Raw genomic sequence first — 20,222 nt, 5'->3', positions numbered from 1 at the left:
TCATTTTTCTGACACCCCAAAGAATTTATCAGACTTCGGGGGATTTTCACTCTTTTCAGCAAATACCAGCTCGTTGATGTTGATCAAGTGTGTGAGATGGCAGTCAGTTTTAGCCAATATATGAATGGGCAGGGGTTTTCTTCAAATCCAGTAGAAAAGTACTTGATCTCACAACTTCTATGGAAAAATATTTGTAATGTATGTTTTAGAAAGTAGTGTCTGAAAGTGCTGTGAAGGATGTTTTCTTGGATAAGTTTGTTTTTCTTTTTCTGCATAAAGAAGTTGGCTGTTTCAGTGGCGTTTTTGCATTAAATAGTCTGAGCAGTTGAGGAGTTTTCATCCTGTTTATTCATTTGTCTTTTTATTATTATTATTATTTAATGCTTATATTTCCTTCTTAAGATCTGGATATTAGCTATTATACCCCTTACTGATTTTATCCTTTTTCATTATCAAATTAAAGAGATTTTTTTCCAAGCCATTTTAAGGACTAAAAAGAACAAGTGGGCTTGGTTGAGCCATATTTCAATGTTATATATTCATGAAAATTGTCAGTGAAGACACTGACAAATTTGATAGACCTACTCAATAATACGATCTTGCAGGCCAGACAAAACTCTCTCTACGAGCATTGATTAGATCAAGTCTCAGCAGCCAAACTCCAACCACGCAGCAAAGACGATGAACACAGGGAAAAAAAGGGCATTTTTAGCCACAAGAGTCTCTTTTGGTGGAAAATTCACATCCACAAATGGTTGTTCTGAGTTGTATTTTTGGGTTGCTCACTAGCAGATGGCTGTGTTGTCGAAGCAAACTGAATGCTCCACCAAAAAGGGCAAAACCCATCTGTGTCAACACACCGTCTGCCCATGGCTGGGCCAAGGCTGTGGCACAGAGGCCACAGGAACTTCCGCGGATTATGCAGGGATAAAGAAGAGCCTTGGACCGTGCCTTTTCCAAAATAAATACAGCATAACATTTATGTTTGAAAAAAAGAAAACAATCCTGAAACTTGGTGAAACGTCATCGTTCTGCATCATTAACTTCTAATCTCCTTGACTGGGGGAAGAAGCCATGCTTCTCAAAGAAACTTGAGAGAGATCCGCTGATCCAGACCGTGTAGGAAGCACCAGTGGGTGATTCATGCTTTTCTTCACAGCCTTGATGCCGACCCCCCTGACTTCAGCTGTTCACCACAGTTGTCTTCATCATCCGTACTAGTCCCTGGGTGGGGCCCAGGAATCAGAGCAGCAGCACCGAATTTCTCTACAAAGCCTGAGGTGTTTTCTTCCAATTCCAGGAATAAAATAAGAAATTCAGGGTGGATTCCTTCTCCAGATTCTAAAACCTTCCAAGTAGGTTGTTTTGAGCGTAAACTACAAGACATTGCCCCTTCAAATTAATTTTTGTCAGACATACATTAAACTGGTGAAGGATAATGGAGCCCCGGAGCTTAGCTATGGCAAATAAACTATTGTGCAGTTCTGCTCTGCCTTTGTGAACCAGACTTTCCTTTCTTCTTAATGGAATTAGCAAGTGAGACATAGAGCTGAGCACCGTGCATCCATCACAGAGAGAGAGAAACCATTTCTCATCTTCAGCTTTGTAAAAGCGCTAGGAAAATTGCATCCTTGCGTATGCAGATTTGCTTGGCTTTCAATTTAGTCAGGCTCTAAGTCAGAGGTTGTCACACTAAACAAATAGATTAGTTCGGAAATGTTGCTGCTTTTCCATCGAATTGCTTGAAAATTGAAAAAAAATATTTTACTATTTTGACAGCTGCGTGGCAGCAGGAATGCTTCCTCGGTGTGGCTGCCACCCGCATTCACACACATGCCTGGCATTTGTGAATACAAGAATAATACAATTTATACATTTCTTAAAAACATAAAGCTGGGATTGTTAGCTGCATTTACAAGTGCAAGATTTCATTAAAACACACATGAGGTTTATTCCCAGTGAAAATCCACAAAAGGCAACAGATGAGCTCTTCAAAACAGTGAAAGAGCTCCATATAGACTGGATTTCAGGCCATACATTACAGATATTTTTGGTCTGCGACCTGGGGAAAGCAATGAGGGCATTTCCCTCCAGGAGATACAACTGTATCTTGCCCCATGTGCATGGACAGCCTTCAAGATGTCCAATTGTTCAGAAATGTAAACGTCTACAAACATCTGAAGCCTGGGGCTTATAAATTCAGTATGATGTAAGAACAGAGCTGGTCTTGACTTAAAAAAATACTTTCTTAGTAGAGTCAGCTAGAGAAGGCATTTTTGTCTACTCAACCCAGGATCTACTCAATCCTGAGAGAGAAGTTTTCCAAGAAGTAAAGCAGAGGAAACATCTCAGTTCTCTGGCTGGGATCTGGAGGCTTCCAAAATCAAGCTCACAGAAAGCAGTATGGCATTGACTCAGAAATAATGACCGTATGTAGCTTAGTTTAATTTATGTAGCACTATAAAACACATAAGAAAACTATGCCTATTCAGGAGCTCTTTGAATGGTTTTCAAAGGCAAAAGAGAGATTATCATGTTCCGATAGCGCCGTGGTCTCTAGCCCCTCTGCTGCCTTTCAGCTCCTCCACTGTTGGTGATATCCAGAAGAAAATAAAAAATGTAAAGATAGAGTCTGCCGGGTAGGTTAATAAATCTCACTGTCAGCTACTTCTGAACTAAAGTCTGAGTAGCCAGCAATGTCAGCTTGGTCCCCGAACCTTCACTTGTCCTGTAAGCTTTTTTTAAATGAAAAATTGCAGCTGCTTCTTTCTGTCATTTAACTCCTTGTTTTCAAAAGGTGCAGTGCAGAAAGTCCTACTCCGGCATTTTTCTGTGTCATTGGGTAGACCAGATGTTTTCCTTCTGAAACAGGAAAAACTGGGGCATTAATGTGATTGTGCAGGTGTGGGAATTGCCACCTAGGCTATCCCAAGACTAGCAGTAGTTCAATGGAGTGCTTTTCTTACACAGAACAGCCTTAAATTTATCTTCAGATCCTTTAACTTTGAATTGCGTACGGTAAGCTTGGTAAAATGTGCCTCATTATTTTGGATTTTTGTTTTTCTGTGTGCGTGTGGTTTTATAATGAGAGAAATTGTGCCTTTTCATTCCTTACGATTTCCCGGTGTCATGCTCATGGAACCTGTAATTGTTAGCATTAAAACTTACATTGGGTCTCAGGTGAACTGTTAGACATCTCTTTATGGAGACTTATGTAGCTCGGGAAAAAAAGAGCATTTCCATTTGTGCCTTTAAAGCTTAGCCCTTAATTTAGTCACTAATGAATGTGAATCAGAAGTTGCGAATCAGTTTATGCTTTTACCCCTAATAAACAAATTCAGTAATGTTGTGAATGAACTTTATAATAAAAGCTATTTCATTTGGGCACAAGCACGGTAACCTGAAAATACATTATGTCCAGGCTAAGAATTTGGTCTGCAGGGAGTGAACAGGAAAAGCAAACACCGCCTTGCAGCATCAAGACGGGCATGGGCAGCCTGAAACCGTAAAGTTGGACTAGGCTATTCTGCTGTTACCAGCTTCCCTGAAACATTTAAGTCCTGAAAATGAATTCAGTTGTCAAGCTTCATCAAGGTTTGGGGGCAGGGGTGGAGCTGGTAATACTGTATATTCTTCTATCAGTTTACTTCCAAACTGTTCAAGATTCGTGAATTTCGCTCCACGCACTGTCTCCCACTTCTTGCTTCCCCAGGACTGAGTACCTTATGTGTTGTTATTTTCTTACACCATTGTGTAACCAGTCCTCTGTAACATTTTGCTTTGTTAAAGGTTATGGATAAAAACAGAACGGTGTGTGCTATAGGGATGAGCAGACCAGGGCTCACGTAGGCATTCCTACAGGTTCTTCCATTTGTGTCGCAGTCCATAAACAGGTATCATTTCTCAGTGTTTTATTGTATTTGGAATATAGAAATTTACCTTCCTGGGCAAATACAAACCTGCTTATCTTTCATCCTCTGCTCCATATTTTGGTCAGAGGCGTGAATAAACTCCCAGGGAGGCAGAGCCTGCAGGAGAAAGAAGAGGCCTTGCTGCTTCCACGTGAAATTGTGATCCCTAAAACTCAACACCACTTGAAGCAGGCCTGGTTCCTTGAGCTGTCCTTAACCAGACACCTTCCTTCTAAATAGGATCACCTCAGGCAAGGGATATACAGAAAAAACAAATACAGGAGGGGACCCTCAGAAAAACAGCAACATGGTTGTCACTCACGCAGTTATGCTCTACTTAAAACCAGTCATGGGATCTGTTTCTTCCCAGCCTTTGTTTTCAGAGGGTTTTGGAAATGAAGAACCAGCAGCGTGGTCTATAACCCCCCTAGAAAGCTTCCTTGAACACCTGGAATACCTGCCATAATGCATGGCCCCTCAGAGCACATGGGCGCTGTCATTGCAGCAGGACTGCAAGGCCTAGCCACAAAATAGCTTCCACAGACCCATGGTTAAATTTACTGCAAGTGGGCCCAGACCCAGTCGATGTCAGCTTTGTCGGCATTTGGGGAGGAATTTCTCTCACCCTCGGTTTCAGCCTTCCTCTGGGCTCCATGTGCTCTGATTAGCTCAAGAGCTGTCCTTGAAGGCTGCTGCTCAAGATGGTGCCCAGCAGCTGTTTGCCATCCACAACACTAATTTGAATTAGTTAATGGGAACCGAGGAGTACCGTGGTATATTTTTATGCTTGGCAGCTCTATTTCAGGCCTCGTCTCTGAAAATCTGCTGTTAGGAATTCTTCCCAAGGATTTGAGAGTTAAAGTTGTAATGAGCTGCTGAAATATCCATTTTCAGGAAACATCAACGTTTAAATATTCGTGTTTGATCTAGTCTGAAATGTAAAAAAAATATTTTGAAATATTCATGGAACTGAATTTCTTCAGAATTTTGTTTCATGGGTATTTTGGCATTCTTTATGAAATGTTAGATGTCAAAATATCATGAGATGAAAGTATATGACAGTTGTAATAAATAAGTTGTATATTAAGGAAAGTTGCTACTCGGAACTGCCAAAAACATCTTTCTTAGAAGGAGTATCATCATGTCAAGTTACAATACAAACATGAGATAATTTGCTCATTTCGACACCTGAAATGGTAACCTAAACCTAAAGATAAGTAAGGGTTTAGCCTAGACACGGGAATTACAAATGCATCTGGCAAAATGAAAAGAAATTTGGTTGGGGAAGAGAAGAAGGAACTGGGAGACCTTCAGAAATAGGCTATATGGAGAAAAGTAGCAGTTTTTGCCTAGCTTAGTATATTTTTGCGAAGAAATTAAAGACGGAAATATTATTTTCCCTTTACTTCTTTCACTTTTGAACGGTCCCACTTTTTTCATCGAACATATCTGCTAAAACGCGCATGGTGCGCTGATGGGCCAGGCAATGCAATGTATCTGTTCTTTTCCTGTTTCCTAATATTTTGTGTATTAGACACTGAAACCGCTAGCGACAAAAAGTTGTGTCATAAGAAAAAAGGATTGTGCTTATAGGAAGTAGGCAAGGCTGTGGGAGATGCAGCATTTGAATGCCAGCTCCCCTTTCTCCACTCCTTCTTGCCAAAGGAGCATTCCTCTGGACTCGGGAGAAGCCCAGCTGTGGAGTTGCCAGGCACACACCCGTACCGCCGAGCAGGAGGAAGCACTGTGATAAACCAAGGTTCAAAAGCAGCATCTACCTGCTTAGCAAGGTGACTTCTCCCCGCCTCGGGCTGTCATTTTAGCGTGTACCCATCAGTGTTCGGGTGGCGTGAAACTCCCCTCCTGCAAATGCAGCAGCTGCACCCGAAATGTGCTGTTATGTAACCGGTGGCGGCGCGTTTCATAATTTTATCAGCGCTGAATTGAAATGCATTTCTTTGCCCGCTGCTGCTCTGACCAGCCTTATCCATTTTAGACAGCGTTACATAACGGCAAAATATTTTTTTAGATGGGAAAAAAAAAAAAATTAAAACCCTCCCTATGGTTTTAATCTCCCTCTTTCATCTGTGGTTTAAAGCTGTGTCAGGTGTACAACAAAAACACCCCCTCCCCGGGGTATTTCATTTACGATTTCATTTAATAATGGAAGCATGCTTCCATCAAGCTGGGATGGGAAAGGATTAGGTAAAAAATATCCTTCTGAAATCAAGTAGCATAAGTCTAGCCTGCCTGTGTGCTCTGCAAATGAAGGAGCCATGGAAGGGGCTTGCTGTTGGTCGATAATACCAAACTGATAAACTATCAGTGTTTTGTCAGGCATAATGTATGCTAAACATCTTCCTCTGCAGCTTGCCTCGACGAGAACTCTGACTGTTTTTAGACACATCTGGCACTGCAGATTTTTTTTTTTTTCCTACCCTGTATTTCAGTGATTTACAGGGCCTTGGCTGGGCAGAAGGATGGCAGCTGTGTGGTTTAAAATACGGTTGGAAGAGGGGATAAGATTTAAAGAGGCAGGAGGTAAAATCCGGGCCTCGTTGAGACTACTGGGAGAATGACCACTGAATTTAAGTGGCTTCCTGATTTCTCTGGACCTTTTTTCATCCATCTTCATTCTTATTAAATTTTCCATTTCCAGAAATTGCCCTTTTTTTTTTCCCCATTCGGCTTCTTTCCAGCTTGAGGCATGGGAAAGGAAATAAATATATTGAACTCCTCACTGCTGAGTGGGAATTTCTAACACACGGTCTGCTAAAAAACAATCCTCTCAGGTGTTGCAAAAGATTTTAACTGGGCAGATACAGAAAGCAAAGTTGTAGGCCACTGCCATCAGTTTTATGATTCATTCCTCAGGGGAGACAGGTGAATAAAACCGAGGCCAGCAAACTGAGCAGGATTCATCCTTCCAAAAGTGCAGTGCTTTGCTCAGTGCAGAGGAATGATCACAGCTGAGCAACACGCCAATAAAATGTATTTACTTTTCTGTATAATCTGAACAAAAGCAGTGACAAGCTAGGTTGAAACCATGCTTGTTAGTCAACATCAGTCAACATCATCTCTCTTGAATAGTCCTGGGCCATTCAGGGTCACGTTCTGGTAACTAAAATAACCAAGGGTTGCACAAGGGATTTGCAAGGCACGTGGTTCAAGACGCCTTCAAAAGACCATGAGCAGGAGCTGGGCATTTTTACTTCAGTCTCCTGTTTTCTTACAAATGTACAGCTCTTTCTTCCGTTTCCTGGGTTAATTCTCTCGGGAACCGTGTTCTTACAAGCACAGATGCTACCTTGGAAAAGAACAAAAAGGAGGGAAGGGAGCTTTTGGTTATCTCTCTGAGGCTTGGAAGCACCTTACAGACATAAGACCCCCCTGAAAAAAATAAAATGGAAAAAAAAAAAGAAGAAGAAAAAATTGCCTTTAAGAGTCAAAATGGAATATAAAGTTAGTGCAAAAATAGGGCTGTGAATAGGGCTTCAGGTTGTCAAAAGGGTTGAAGGAGACGCCCTGCAGCTAAAACAACGTTGCTTGTCCAGTCTGTCACGTACCTGGGCTAACCTTTCCGTCTCCGTGCCTGCCATCAGACCTCTCTGGCAGGTTTGCCATTCATGTTCGCTCTCAGCTGTAATTTTTTGAGCTTGCTTGAAGCGTGCAACCAAACACTAACCTCTTATAACATCATGCTGGCAGGCCTAAAAATAAGTCGGAGACCTTTTCAAATACTGCCTCATGCCATCCATTGATCTCAGCAGAAAACAATCCATTCAGACCTGGAGTTCCTATTGGAAATTAGGGGACAGCCTGGTAATTGGATTAGGGTGTGCTTTTATTTGCAGCAGTGTCTCAAAATGAAGCTCCTGCTTTGTTTCATTGATTGTCTGCCCGATCTTTCTGCCAGTAAAAGCCACTCACATCGCTGAAGAGACGGGGTGAGGATTGATGGAAATGCAGAATCTTGTTACATAATGTGTGTGTGTTCCTATGAATATAATCAGGTAAATACAGATGATAAGTACATCTCCGTGCAAACATGAAAATGTGCTTTGTTAATCCACGGTTAAATTGCTTAAAAGCAATTCTCATCAACATGGTACTTAAATATTGGAAGAGTCACCAGTTGCAGCAATGTGAAAATTCCTGCCAGCCACCTTCACGGGTGCCAAAGAGGGAATAGCTTGAGGCCATTGGGATGGTGTGTGTGAATCTGTGGCCCTTGGAGTAAACATTATTGAAAGGCCTGGAAAGGAGAGAAAAAAGCAAGCTTGACTTACATATTTCTAGAGGTGGGTCAGAAATCCTAAAGTGAATTTGCCCTCGGTGGGCAAAGCTGCCATTGCAACCAGGATCCTTTATTTCTGCATGGGCACAAGCGGCACAGCCCCCTGGCCCCCTCTCCACACACATTCCCGGGTGAGGGAAGCACCATCCGTCACGCAGCTGTCCCCCGTGGCGGAGCCGGCCGAACGATCCAGCTCCCTCCACACATCAATATCTTTGACACCCGTCTTAAAACTCAGCTCGTGCATATCCATCTACTGCTGGCGAAGTGTCAGGAGGGTACAAATATCCCGTCACTATTTTTAGGGTTGTATCAAAAGTATTTATCAGCTTTCTGGCCCTTCGTCCCATTTGTCACATCGATGCTATCCGCCAGTCAGGGAGGTGAAGTCCTTTAGCAGCAGTGGCAGATGGGTGAAACTCTAAAAGCCACGATGAACAGGGCTGCAGCCGTGGTTAGAGGTGACTTCTGGGGGCTGCTGTGCCTGTTGTTACAATCAGAAAGCTGCTGTTGTCGGCACCCGGCAGCAGGCTGAGTTCAGGAGGTGGTTCCTCCTCCCCTCGGCAGGGTGGGAGGACTTGGGGGCTGTCTTCTTGCCACCGTGGAGCTGAGCTGAGACAGCAGTGAGAGCCCCAGCTGATTCCTGGTTACTCCAAGATCTGCTGCAAGTGCCACCAGCGCTCCCACACTTTCTGGTGACCCCCAGGTGCCACAATCTTGCAACAATCTCCTGCTCTTGTTCAGAAGTGGAAGATCAGCAACAAAAATCAATGCTGTCTTCGTAGCTGTAATGAGCATGTCCCACCGCCTTTTTTAGGACAGCCACAAGTTCTATCAGATGTCTGAGGCCTATTTGCAAATCCTGATTTATATTGCAGATCTTCAGCCGTTTCATAGGAAATCTTGAGGTCTTGCAGTTCTGCTCTCCATGCTCCCTGTTCGCTATCAAAGGTAGAGCTGTAAGGCAGAAGACCTGCCCATAGGCTGTATTGATAGCTAAGGCTGCCAAGTTTTGAAAATGAGTTGTTTCAGGGCTTTTTGGCCTCTTCAGGAGGACGGTTCTGAGAAAGCTCGGCTTTACTGAAGGCATTGCTTTGGAGTCGCAGCAGGCTCTGTTTACTCAAAGGGGAAAAAAATGTGGAACCTTCATATGCAAATGTCTGGCATTTGGAAATGTCATATAGCTGCATCTACATATAAATAAGCTGCTCTCCAGTGCTGCACTAGCAAGGCGGCTTTGATATAGAAATTGCATGGTAGCACACAAAGCAGAAGCAGCGGGACACCACTCGGTCAGCTTCGAGGAGTTTTGTTCCTTAATCACCACTTAACTAAGTTAACTAATGTTGCTCTGCCGCTTGGTGTTGGAATTGCTGCTGTCTGAGTTTGCTCTGGAGGAGACCTGGGTGTTGGTAAGTGCTGCACGACAGGGACAGAGGGCTGGGTGCTGAGCCCGGGTACTGCCCCTGTTGCATGCACAGTGCAGAGAATCCCTTTTCTGGAGGTGCACTGAAATGTGCACAAAAAGTGCTGCTTTAGTCCTTTACGAGACCTGGCTGCTCGGCTGCTTCCCGAACGGGGAGGAAGCGGCTCCTGTGGGGGGACCTGAGTGACGGGGACATCATGCCGAAACCAAAGATTAGCTGAGTTAGCACAAAGGAGGATTTAATCTATTCTAGGAACGGTGTTAACGCAGATTTATTCAATCCTGGAACAAAAGAAGAAAGCGCAGACTGTCAGGTCCCCTCTGCCCGGGGCTTTGATACATCCCCAATAAGGCCTCGCGTCATTAAATTACATCCACGGAAATGATGGCAGGCCCTGAGATGTGCCCTTACAGTGGTGATCTTAAAAAGTCCGGTTTGTCCCCAAAAGCATGGGGAGTGAGCGGTGGAGGTTGGCATGGGCTTGTGCGGCCGTGCTGCTGTGGGGTCGCGCTGCACCTCGTGGCACAGCAGCTGCTCGTGTGGGTAGAGCCTCAAGCGCTGGGGGTCTGTGCAGCCTCTAGGATGAGGCATCTGTGCCTAGCCAGTGAATATGGATGGGCTGTGGCCAGAGAAAAACACAAAAGAAGGTTAAAAAAAAAAAAAAAAAAGGAAGGAAACATTCACAGGCGTCAGTGAAAGTACTCTTGAATTTCTAAAGTCCCGAGATAGCTTTAACATATATGCCATAGCCCGTAGATATCTGCCCACAGGCTTCAAGTATTTTGTTGTCCATTTGAACATCTGTGATTATGTGTCTTAATTCATTAGTTTCTATTACTAATTGGCAGCAGGTCGAATAATTGTGATACACTGCTGCAAAAGACGGAGCACAGTATTTTTTTTCCAAGTGTATCAGGACATCTCAAATGTAAAAAGCACTAGATTATTTTTAAAAAGGAAAGTGGATGCTAGCTTATTCCAGGAAACTCATTTGCATGGGGACATTTAAAATTAATAAATTACTGTGTTGAGCAAGCCTATTTTCTGCCTGAGAAAAGGAGTGAATGTAATTTAATTCATAAGGTTCCATTCCTTTTTTTTCCTCTTGGTGAAGTAGCTAATACGGGGACGGTATTTTTTTGTGTGCTTTATGCGGAAAGATTAGCTTGAAATGTGTACTTGGGTGGCTGCAGGATGCATTTAGCCCAGGGCTACAGCATACTGGTGCCAGACATTTTCCGCTGCCATTTGGTGTCTCACCTCCACCAGCTCACAGGGAGAGTGGGCTGGTGAATCCCCTCTCAAGTGGCAGCAAGCACTTCCTCCGAAATTTCCAGTCCAACGCCTACCCAAGCATCTTGCCTTCCGTGTAAGGAGACGCTCTGTTCGCACGATGGTGAGCAACAAGGTGCTCACAAGGTTTTTGACGAAAGGAACAGACTGCATCAGGATAACTAATAGGTCAGGTCGGAGCAGCTGCGACTGCAAGGCAGGGCCGTGCTGGTGAACAGCAGAGCCAGGATTTCTCAGTACACGTCTTCATTGCAGGTACGGAGGAAGCCTGTTGAAGGGCTCCTTCCTTACTGCTTGAAGTTGCTGTGGGGCCTCAGTTCCTGGTGGCTGATAGCAGAGGGGAAGGTAGCAGCAAGCCTGCTAAAGCAGCTCTGCGCTTTCCGACCTGACACCGTTCTCACCTCATTCCTCCTGATCTCACAGCGGCACCTTGGAATTGCAGCAGATACTGCAAATGTTGCCGAGTCCCTTTTCCCCAAAAAGAGCAGCAGATGCTTACTCTGCGAGGCCTGCAGATGAGCAGCGTGACCTGTCCCTCGGCTCAGCCGCGGGATACGGGCTGCCACCCGCAGCCAGTCACTCCAACAAACCTCAGGGCATCCTCTGCTGATGTGCCACAGGGCAGCGCTCTCTGGACCTTTATTTTGATTTCAGATAAGAATTGTCTCTCACACAGATCAGAAGAGCTTTGTTAAATAAGTTTCCAGTGCTATGCTCTAGGCAGCGTCCTTTTGGGAGAGCTGCCAAGGATGTAGAAGGGGGGAGCAGACTTCCAAAAGGGGTTGAGAAGGTTAAGGATGTATATTTAACCCAAGAATCCCTTCCCCCTTTATAAATCCTCTGAAAATGTGATGTGTAAGGAGTCAGCGCCTCAGTATCAGTGAGAGCTTTTGGCTGCCGACGTGCCTGACCTCAGCAGTATTAAAAGATTTAAATTATTAAGTCAATTCTCCTTAACCACTGTCTCCAATGAGATAGGCCTCAAAATACTTCTCACTGCACATCAGTTACCATCTCCTCCTTTATTTGGTAAAATATATGTGTATATTTGCATTTGCAGGACCTCTCTCGGTCGCGTGATGACTGTACACAAAGTATTAGCACTGTACTTGAGCCGATATTTTATCATAGTTATCGGTTATTATTTCCATAAGCTCCACAGCCTTGTAAATGCTAACGTGAGAGTTTACAGGCTGTGGCCCTCCTGAAGCCATATGGAAAGTCTCCCTGACTCAAACCTGAAGAACAACAGAATTAATAGCCCTGCACAATTGATTGTTAAGTGCCTGGCAGTCAATTGTTGGACATAAGAATCCTATTTTTGCCTAGATTTTTATCTACTTTCTCCAAAGTGGATTGCAGGGACTTACGCCTGGGAGGAATTTGCTGTGCACTTCAGGCAGTACTTCATGTAATCCTCATCAAGGGCACTAATGGATTTATTCCTTTGTCAGTGGAGCTGCTCCAAACATTCAGTTGTGTAACAGAAGCTCCACACGTCTGCCTTCTTGAGTAGTTTGGCTGCCTTGTTTTCATCACTTGCAAAGTCAGCTCCCACAGCTGGACAGCCTGCTTCATGGTTTGGTTTTCAGCCTTCACTGAGAAACTTGCTTGAGAATCCTCACGGTGCACATTCAGTTTCCAAAAACCTTGAAAGGAAGGCATATAGTTAAACCAGAAATTAAAATAATACAAAGCATATTTGAAACAATTCTTCCTTTATTTTTTCTTTTTATTTTTTAACAGCCCCATATGTTAAGGAATTTAGACAAGATAGCTTTAAATAATTTGTATAACTTCTCAGAAGATAATCCAGCAGGAGAACGAAGATCAGTCACACCGGATAATTTCCAGGACCCAATTTCCTACCCCAGCAAAACAGCTCATCGTCTCAGCATGTCCCTGCCATCCACAAAAAAAGGTTGGAGAGCAATGTTCAACTAGGAGACTCTTCTAGTACTCGAGATGATAAGCTGCTTCAGTCTACACAAAGTAGCATCTGGCCTCAATGCATTTAAAAATAATCTGTTTTGACTAGTATATCTCATATGATAGGCTATCATGTCATGTTCTGACAGCAACAAAAGATGTGCACAATATGAAATGTCATGTTAGGCTAAAGACGCAAAAAAATGTTGCAGAAATGCAAAGATGTTGGTTTCATCACACTGGCATTTTCTGTCAGGAAAATGCTCCAAGAAAAAAGTTCGTGAATACTGTTATCTGGGGGGTGAGGGTGTTCTTCTTTCTAAAATCAAGAGGAGAAGCATTTTGAGGATTGTGGCGGGAATTACATTTGTCCGGAGACAAGAAAGATGGGCCGAGTCAGTCCAATTTTATCTTTAGGCTTTGCACCTTTCTGTCTCAAATTCTGGCCATCAGAAAAACACACGAATTCGTCCTTCTGGTGCACGTAGTTGCCAATTACAGTGCCACAAGCCTGATGCTTGAGGAGTTGCTGCTGAATTTAGCATTCCTGCAGCCTGGGTAGCTGTGCCTTTGGTCCGTAGCATTGCTCGGTGAGTGCGTGGCAGAAAGTGGGCAGCGTCGTAGTTAGGCTCTGCTCTTCGTAGGCATGAGGCTGGTGTGGTGGAGGGGCTCCTTAGTTCGGTGGTGCTGTGAGGATTAACGAGGATTGCCTCCAGCACTGAATGTATAAGTAATCCAAAATTATAATAAGGGGGGGGCGAATTGTAATTTATTGGACTTAATGCCTAGTTTTCATTTCGTGAACTTTGTCGAGTTCTTCCATCGTTCATATTTGAAGCATGTTTTCCTTCATAGCCTCCCTTTTTAGAAATGATTTACAGTTCTTGTCCCGCAGTTGGTACCACCCATGTAGGCCCTGGGATGTGTTGATGACAGCTGCTGCCTCCTCGATGGCTGTGTCACTGAACAGGGCCCGGTGCCCTCAGAAACGAAGAGCCGGCAGCTCAGTGTGAGGGAACTGCTAAAGCCCGTCTCGGGGTCTGGATCTCAGTTTTGAGTCTGAGAAGATGTTTTGTGTAACGAGAAAAAGAACCTGTTTTGAGGCTGGGGAAAGATTTGGGGGGAATTCAAAATGTGCCTGAAGAAAAGGGGCACTTCTTAGTCTGAACTAAACGGTGCCTTTATAGTGGTCTCCTTCTGAATGACTGAGTGGCAGATTGAACTAAAATAAAACTTTTCCACCCTCTCTGCCTTTATGTTCAGTTTCTAACTGCTCTAGAAGAGTCAGCAGTCAAAGCAAGAGTCTACAGACAGCCCATGTCTGAATTTTGTGGTTTGTTCCTAGCCAGGTGATATGTTGTGAAATGTTTCTCTTGTTCAAGCGCTAGGAAGGCCTAAGGCCATTGCATTTTAATTCAGCAAAGCATTTTTTTCCAGCCTAACATTACACTGTAGGTGTAATTACAAGTTCTGTGGGATCCTAGATTTGCTTAAAAGTGTGCTAGAGACCCTTTTAAGGAAGACACGGTTTCTACCCACACGACTGTGGGAAGAGGGAAAATCGCTCCTCTCTTTCCCGGCCTACACACGGTGGAAAGCATCTGCACCCCCCTCTCAGGTCCTGGCGGATCGGGCTGGCCCGAAAATAACAATTTCCCTCACCATCTTGGAGCATGCCTTTATAAAACCGAAACCAAATGGTATCTGACTGTTTTAGTAACACTGCTGGCTAATCTGAGGGTGGGATCCTGACGCTGGCTGGTGCCGATGCGCAGGCATCACGCAGATGTCGCGGTCCCTAGGAGGGAAGGACTGGAGCCCAACACACAGGCACGCAGAGCACGCTCCTGTTCTGCAGAAAGGAAGCAAACTTCCACCAGAGGAAGACTTGAAGGAAACAAGTAGAAGCAATAGAAAAAAAATGCAGGTTAGTAAGGATCCCTTACTTCTTTCTGCACTTTCCAGGACAGAATCCTAGAGTCATTAAGGTTGGAGAAGACCTCCAAGATATCCGGTCCAACCATCACCCTACCGCTGATCCCACCCACTAAGCCATGTACCTAAGCACCGTGTCCAACCTTTCCTTAGACATACTTGAATGTGGACCATAGCAGAGGTCCAGCACGGGGCACTGCACGTGGATGGAGCCCAACAAGTCCTGGGACATCAGCATTTTTGGGGGTTCTCCTGGAGACCAGTGCTACTAGCTCGGTGTCTGCTTGTGCCTCCCTGGGGACCCGCAGGCTGGAGTGCCTCATGGAAGCATAGGAACCGAGTCCCTTCTGTTAAATAAAAAAGGTGGAAATGCAGCACTCTTGGTTCGGTTTCTGACTTCGTGGGCTGTGCTTTTGTGTTTGCTGCAGATTTCTTCTGGAGGTTGAGAGAAAACAGCTAGGGCTGTGAAATAAAGTCTGGCATTGCTTCCTCCTGTCCCTTCAACCCTGTTCTTTCATCTCTCCCAAAGAGGAGAATGTCGTGCTTGATCCTGAAATGTCCTGAAAGTCTTGGAGATGAAAGAGCAGTTCGTGCTCTCTAAAGGGATGTAGAGGGTGCCCTGTCATTCCTGTTTTCTGGGAGCTTGTCCTTGTCTGTCTTAACGTAAGGACAACATCACCTACTTTATTAGCGCAAGTTGTCAGGGACTCTTAAAACTCTCCGTGGACAGCAGCAACAGGAAAGGAATTCTTTCTGAAAATCTGAGTCTTGGAGCTGCCGCACGCGCTTCCCACAGGTGGGAGGATGCCTTGGCATGCCTGCGGCCGGCCAAGTGGCTGAGGGGCACGGCACGGACTGCAGCTGGGCCTTAGCACCCAGGGACTTCGTTGGGAGGGTGCAAGTGTCTCAGCTCACTAGTGTGCAAGTGGCATTTCCTTAGACATCACAAAGTTTTTCTCCTTTTTTTTTTTTAAACAATCATATCTAGATGACGCTATCACAGGAAAAGGATTGTTATTGTTTGAGATACGATAAGCACTGGTTACGTGGAAAAAATTGTTTCTGGTAACTGTGAAATATTGTGATTATGTCTTCTCCCAAATAGAAGAGGAGTGCATCCTAGATTATATTTCAAGCCAAAACAAGCCTTGCCTGGGGGTGAGGGGGCAATCTGTAGAGGGTAATAGAAATGATTGAGCATCTTTCATGTGCAGCTCTGTAATCAGTTTGGGAATAGTCAAATTTTGTTTTTCTGGCGTCTCATTTGCTGTAACTCAACAGGAATTAGCTATGCAGAAGAATGACAGAAAGCCCTGCAAAGCTCTGCGTCTGCATCAGTTTATTTTTCTCCTGCCTGAGCACCTGTTTCAAGATGCCAAACCTTGTCTTGCTTCACATAAACAACATCTTCCGCATCTCCTCCTTTTGATTTTCCTCTCTTTCATACGTTGTGTTCTTCACCTTGCCCTGTGCTGTCAGGTTAACGTTGCCTTCACCTCTCTTCACAGAGAATGCAAATAAACTGGAAGAAAGTGCACGAGGGATCTACATCCCCTGTCCAGAGCATTACAACGGCTTCTGCATGCACGGCAAGTGTGAGCACTCCACTAACATGCTGGAGCCGTCCTGCAGGTAACCCTTGTCCTGCTGAGGAGGGAAAGCCACACACACAGAAATACCAACTTACAAAAACACTTACTGTAGATAATCTATGGAAAATGATGGTAACCTCGGCCCTTTGTGCTGCAAAATGGATTGGGATTTAATTACTCAACAAAGTCCCTGCTCTATGTGGCAAAGCGGTATTGAGTTATGTAAAAACACTCGGTAACCTCCAGGGGTCTTTAAATATTTCTGAAAAAGCACAAAGTGCACAGGCAGCCGCCCTCGGTCTGAAGGAGAGGGGTGCCCCCAGTGTGGTGGGGCAGCAAGATGGGGTTAAGGAGGTCCCCCAGGCTGGGAGGTGGCTTTGGAGGACGTCAGGGCAGGAGGAGGAGGAGTGGTGAAAGCACTGTGGCTGCTGCTGCTGTTGACCAACTTTTGCTTCTTCCTGCATGGGCTTTTTAGTGGAAACAGAGCTGAAGGGGAAAGCCGCTGCCCGTTCCCCAGAATCACAGAGGCGGGGTGCGGGGCCGCGGGACGGGAACCGGTGAGCAGCGCAGCGGGCGGCGCTGGGGTGGATGGTTGCAGCATCACCACGGGGTTTTTTATAGCAGCCAGACAAAATGTAAATGATGTATCCACTTGCAGGAACATCTAATCACATTTCATATGGAGCTTGGATGATTGCTTATCACCTCCTTAGGGGTAATCTGCATAAGGAGCCACAACTAGATGGCTTTCAGCCCTCCCCCACCTCCCCAAAGAAAGGGAGAAATCTAAAATATGTTGTGCGAGGTACTAAATGGATTCTTTTTCTGATGTGCGAGTGCTTCCACGCGGTGCTAGATGAGTCCTGGTCCTTTGGGCACCTCCCAGCACAGCCTCTGTGGTTCACACTCACAGACCTCAGTGGCACAGGACTTGGAGCCTTCCCTATGAGACATCCAAGGCGGCACCAGTGCTCTTGCTGAGGACCCACCCTGCAAAAAGAAAATGCATAAGCTTGTGCTTAAGCCACTGGTTATTTATTTCTGTTTTAGATAGACTTTGTTTCAGAGTTGTTCAAAATCAGCAGGTGTAACTGGAAGAAGTATTTTTCGTTTCAGGTGCGATGCCGGCTACACTGGACAACACTGTGAAAAAAAGGACTACAGCGTTTTATATGTGGTTCCAGGTCCAGTACGATTTCAGTATGTCTTAATAGCAGCTGTGATTGGAACTATCCAGATTGCTATCATCTGTGTTGTAGTCCTCTGTATTACAAGGTCAGTATCTCTGATACTTTGCAATAGAAAAAAAAAGGACATTTTTTTCCTGCTTTATGCGCTGATTATACAGATTTCTGCAGTGACACTTGTGATAACAAATACCGTTCAGTTCACCAGCAACAGGTGATATCGCCTGGTCCCACCAGCCAGAGCTCCTTTATTGTTCAGACTGCATTTTTACTTCCTTTTTAATCAAACTTAGGTGGCGATGGTGCCTACAGCAAATGAAGGTTCCTTTTTTGTATTCAGATGCTTGGACAAATATTGTTCATAGAAATAAGGGGGATATAAACACGGCAGCTGGATCAACACTTAATAAAACTAATCATATCTCCATCTGGTTTCCTCAAGGGCCCATTCCCTTAGTCCTAATCAGGCAAAGCATACAAACTTTAAAGCCTGTTTGCAATCCCATTGATTAAATGATTTCATTAGGCTTGTATACATGTTCAAAGGTACTGCACATGTTTAAGGTCTAAACTAGAGGGTGGCACACCAAGCCACGTGTTAAATTATTTTTTAATGAGGAGGAAGGGTTTATTTGAATGGAAACAACGGCCCCAAGGTGGCTCAGAAGGGAGGGATAAACACGGTCCCTCCACGTGTGCTTTCCCTGTGAACTTTGATTGCCTCTGGGAGGGTCGGGGGTGAGTTCTGAACTTCAGGCATTTTCAGGCTTCCCTCAGAAATCACAAGGTTAAATTCACTCAGCTGGCAGCACCGATACAGCACTCTTTGAGAAATACATTTCTATAAAAAAAGACAAGAAAGTAAAAGCCAGGTATCACAACTCTGTAGAAAATAGAATTTCTAATATATTTCACTCCCTCTGTTGCACTGCCTGGCTGGAAGACAAGTGTAGCGTTTCCTCCTGGAAAAGACAAAAAAAATAAATAAATAAATTCATAAATCCTTCTCTGGCCTAAAGGCATAAAACAAAACCATCTGATGAAACCGAGGTGTTTTTTCGGCTAAGCTGAGGCCATCAACCCAATGCTAGATGCTGGAAGAGGCAATGGATAATATTGCGAGGGTATTTGCAGAAGGAATTCAAACAACCAAACGGGTTGTGTGGGAAGAAGAAGGTGGTGTAGTAACTGATAATGGAAAAAATGCTCGGTGACGTTTTTTTTGAGGGACTGTGGTTGTGGCACCTTCATGCAGTAAATCAAAGTGCCTCAGAGTGAAGAGTGAAGACAGGCTGTGCCGTGTGATCTGGCAGTGCAATGCAAATTACCTCTCACCCTGTTTTCGTACAGAGACGTTACCTTTTCCCATAGACTGTGTAACCAAGTTAATTTGTGATCTTTTGACTTTTCTCTGTAATGCGTGTAATTACTGCAGAGCATTCTCCAGCCCGGCATAATGATTTGAGATACATTTGCAAAAGTGTACTCTTAAGTGGCTTAAGAGAAATCCATGTGACAGGAGAGCGTTGTGGCAGCATATGCATAAGTAATTGAGTTTTTGAAGTCATCTGCTTCAGAGAACCTGCCTGCACTGGTTTGAACTCCCTGCCCTGAACTCTTGAAAATGCTAAAACCACCCTCACAGCTTCCTGGGAGAAGGCAGCGAAACTGCACGCAGACAGAGGCCAGTACAGCCACATCCTTCGCTGCTCTTTTCAGTGCAGCTTCACCTAATTAATTTATCAAAAGAGCTCGGTGCACTGTGTCCAAGCCCTGCACTCGAGCTGCATGAGAATACCACGGCAAATTTCCTAGCTGTTGGTAAAATCTTACCAACTAAAATCTTACCTGTACGATGGTGCACATACAGGTGGCGGCCACCAGTGCTGGAAGGCCCTAATTTGGGCTTCAGGGGCTCTGCTCCTTGAGGAGCTTGGCCCCCTGGCTGCTCATCACTAGTGCCAGCAGAAGGAAGGCTCTGGGGTGCAGGAATAGGGGACCAGAGAGCAAGAGGCGCAGGGGGAAGGTGATGGAGCAGTGCGGCACGGGCCCTGCGCCAGAGGACTTTGAGCGTAGAGACAAGGCAAAGGGCAGGCAGCGACAGGAACGGAGGAGGATGGTGAACAGCGTAGGTACGGCCTGGTGGCATAACGGTTCTCAGCAGTTTTCTTTACGGCTTTGCATTTTTTAGTGCTTCCCTAATGTTTAGTCACAGCAGCTTATTTATGGGAAGGAATAACTTGATTAAAAATGAATGGGCGACGCGTTTCACCCGCGGTGAGTCGCACGGCGAGGAGCTCGCGCTTGGGAGCAAGCCTGGGCGGAGGGCGGGTGGGCAGCCCCAGCTCTGGTGCCTCGTTCACACCGCTGTGACTGCCGGGGTCGGAAGGGAGCCCACAGAGCTCTTCTGGTAAAAGTTATGGCTGAGGAGAAGCTGTCACTCTGTTTTTAGTAAGTGGTTATTACCTCTGGTTGAATGCCAGCACCCTTCTTAAGAAACCCAGACACAGCATCCTTATAAGTCCAGCAGCATTGCATTTGAGCAGGGTGGTGTCAGAACCTGGCCCTGGTGCCTTTCCAGAGCACATCTTTGCTTCCATCGATCGGTGCCATCGCGTATTACGCAAGGAAAACACGGGTATTTGGGGTAA

The 20,222-nt window shown here is 45.0% G+C and overlaps 1 protein-coding gene across 2 annotated transcripts in view; it reads left to right on the top strand.

The window, feature by feature from the left end:
- The window catches only part of TMEFF2 (transmembrane protein with EGF like and two follistatin like domains 2), a 136,714-nt gene that overhangs the window by 113,884 nt on the left and 2,608 nt on the right, over positions 1 to 20,222 (top strand). For both annotated transcript variants that reach the window (XM_068686551.1, XM_068686550.1), the window contains exons 8-9: positions 16,301 to 16,424; positions 17,501 to 17,659. In XM_068686551.1, coding sequence (XP_068542652.1) covers positions 16,301 to 16,424; positions 17,501 to 17,659 — 283 coding nt within the window. The remainder of the gene's footprint in view (positions 1 to 16,300; positions 16,425 to 17,500; positions 17,660 to 20,222) is intronic.

Source organism: Anas acuta, chromosome 6 (genome assembly GCF_963932015.1).
Source record: "Anas acuta chromosome 6, bAnaAcu1.1, whole genome shotgun sequence".
Classification (NCBI taxonomy): domain Eukaryota; kingdom Metazoa; phylum Chordata; class Aves; order Anseriformes; family Anatidae; genus Anas; species Anas acuta.
This window is presented reverse-complemented; position numbering and strand designations above follow the sequence as displayed.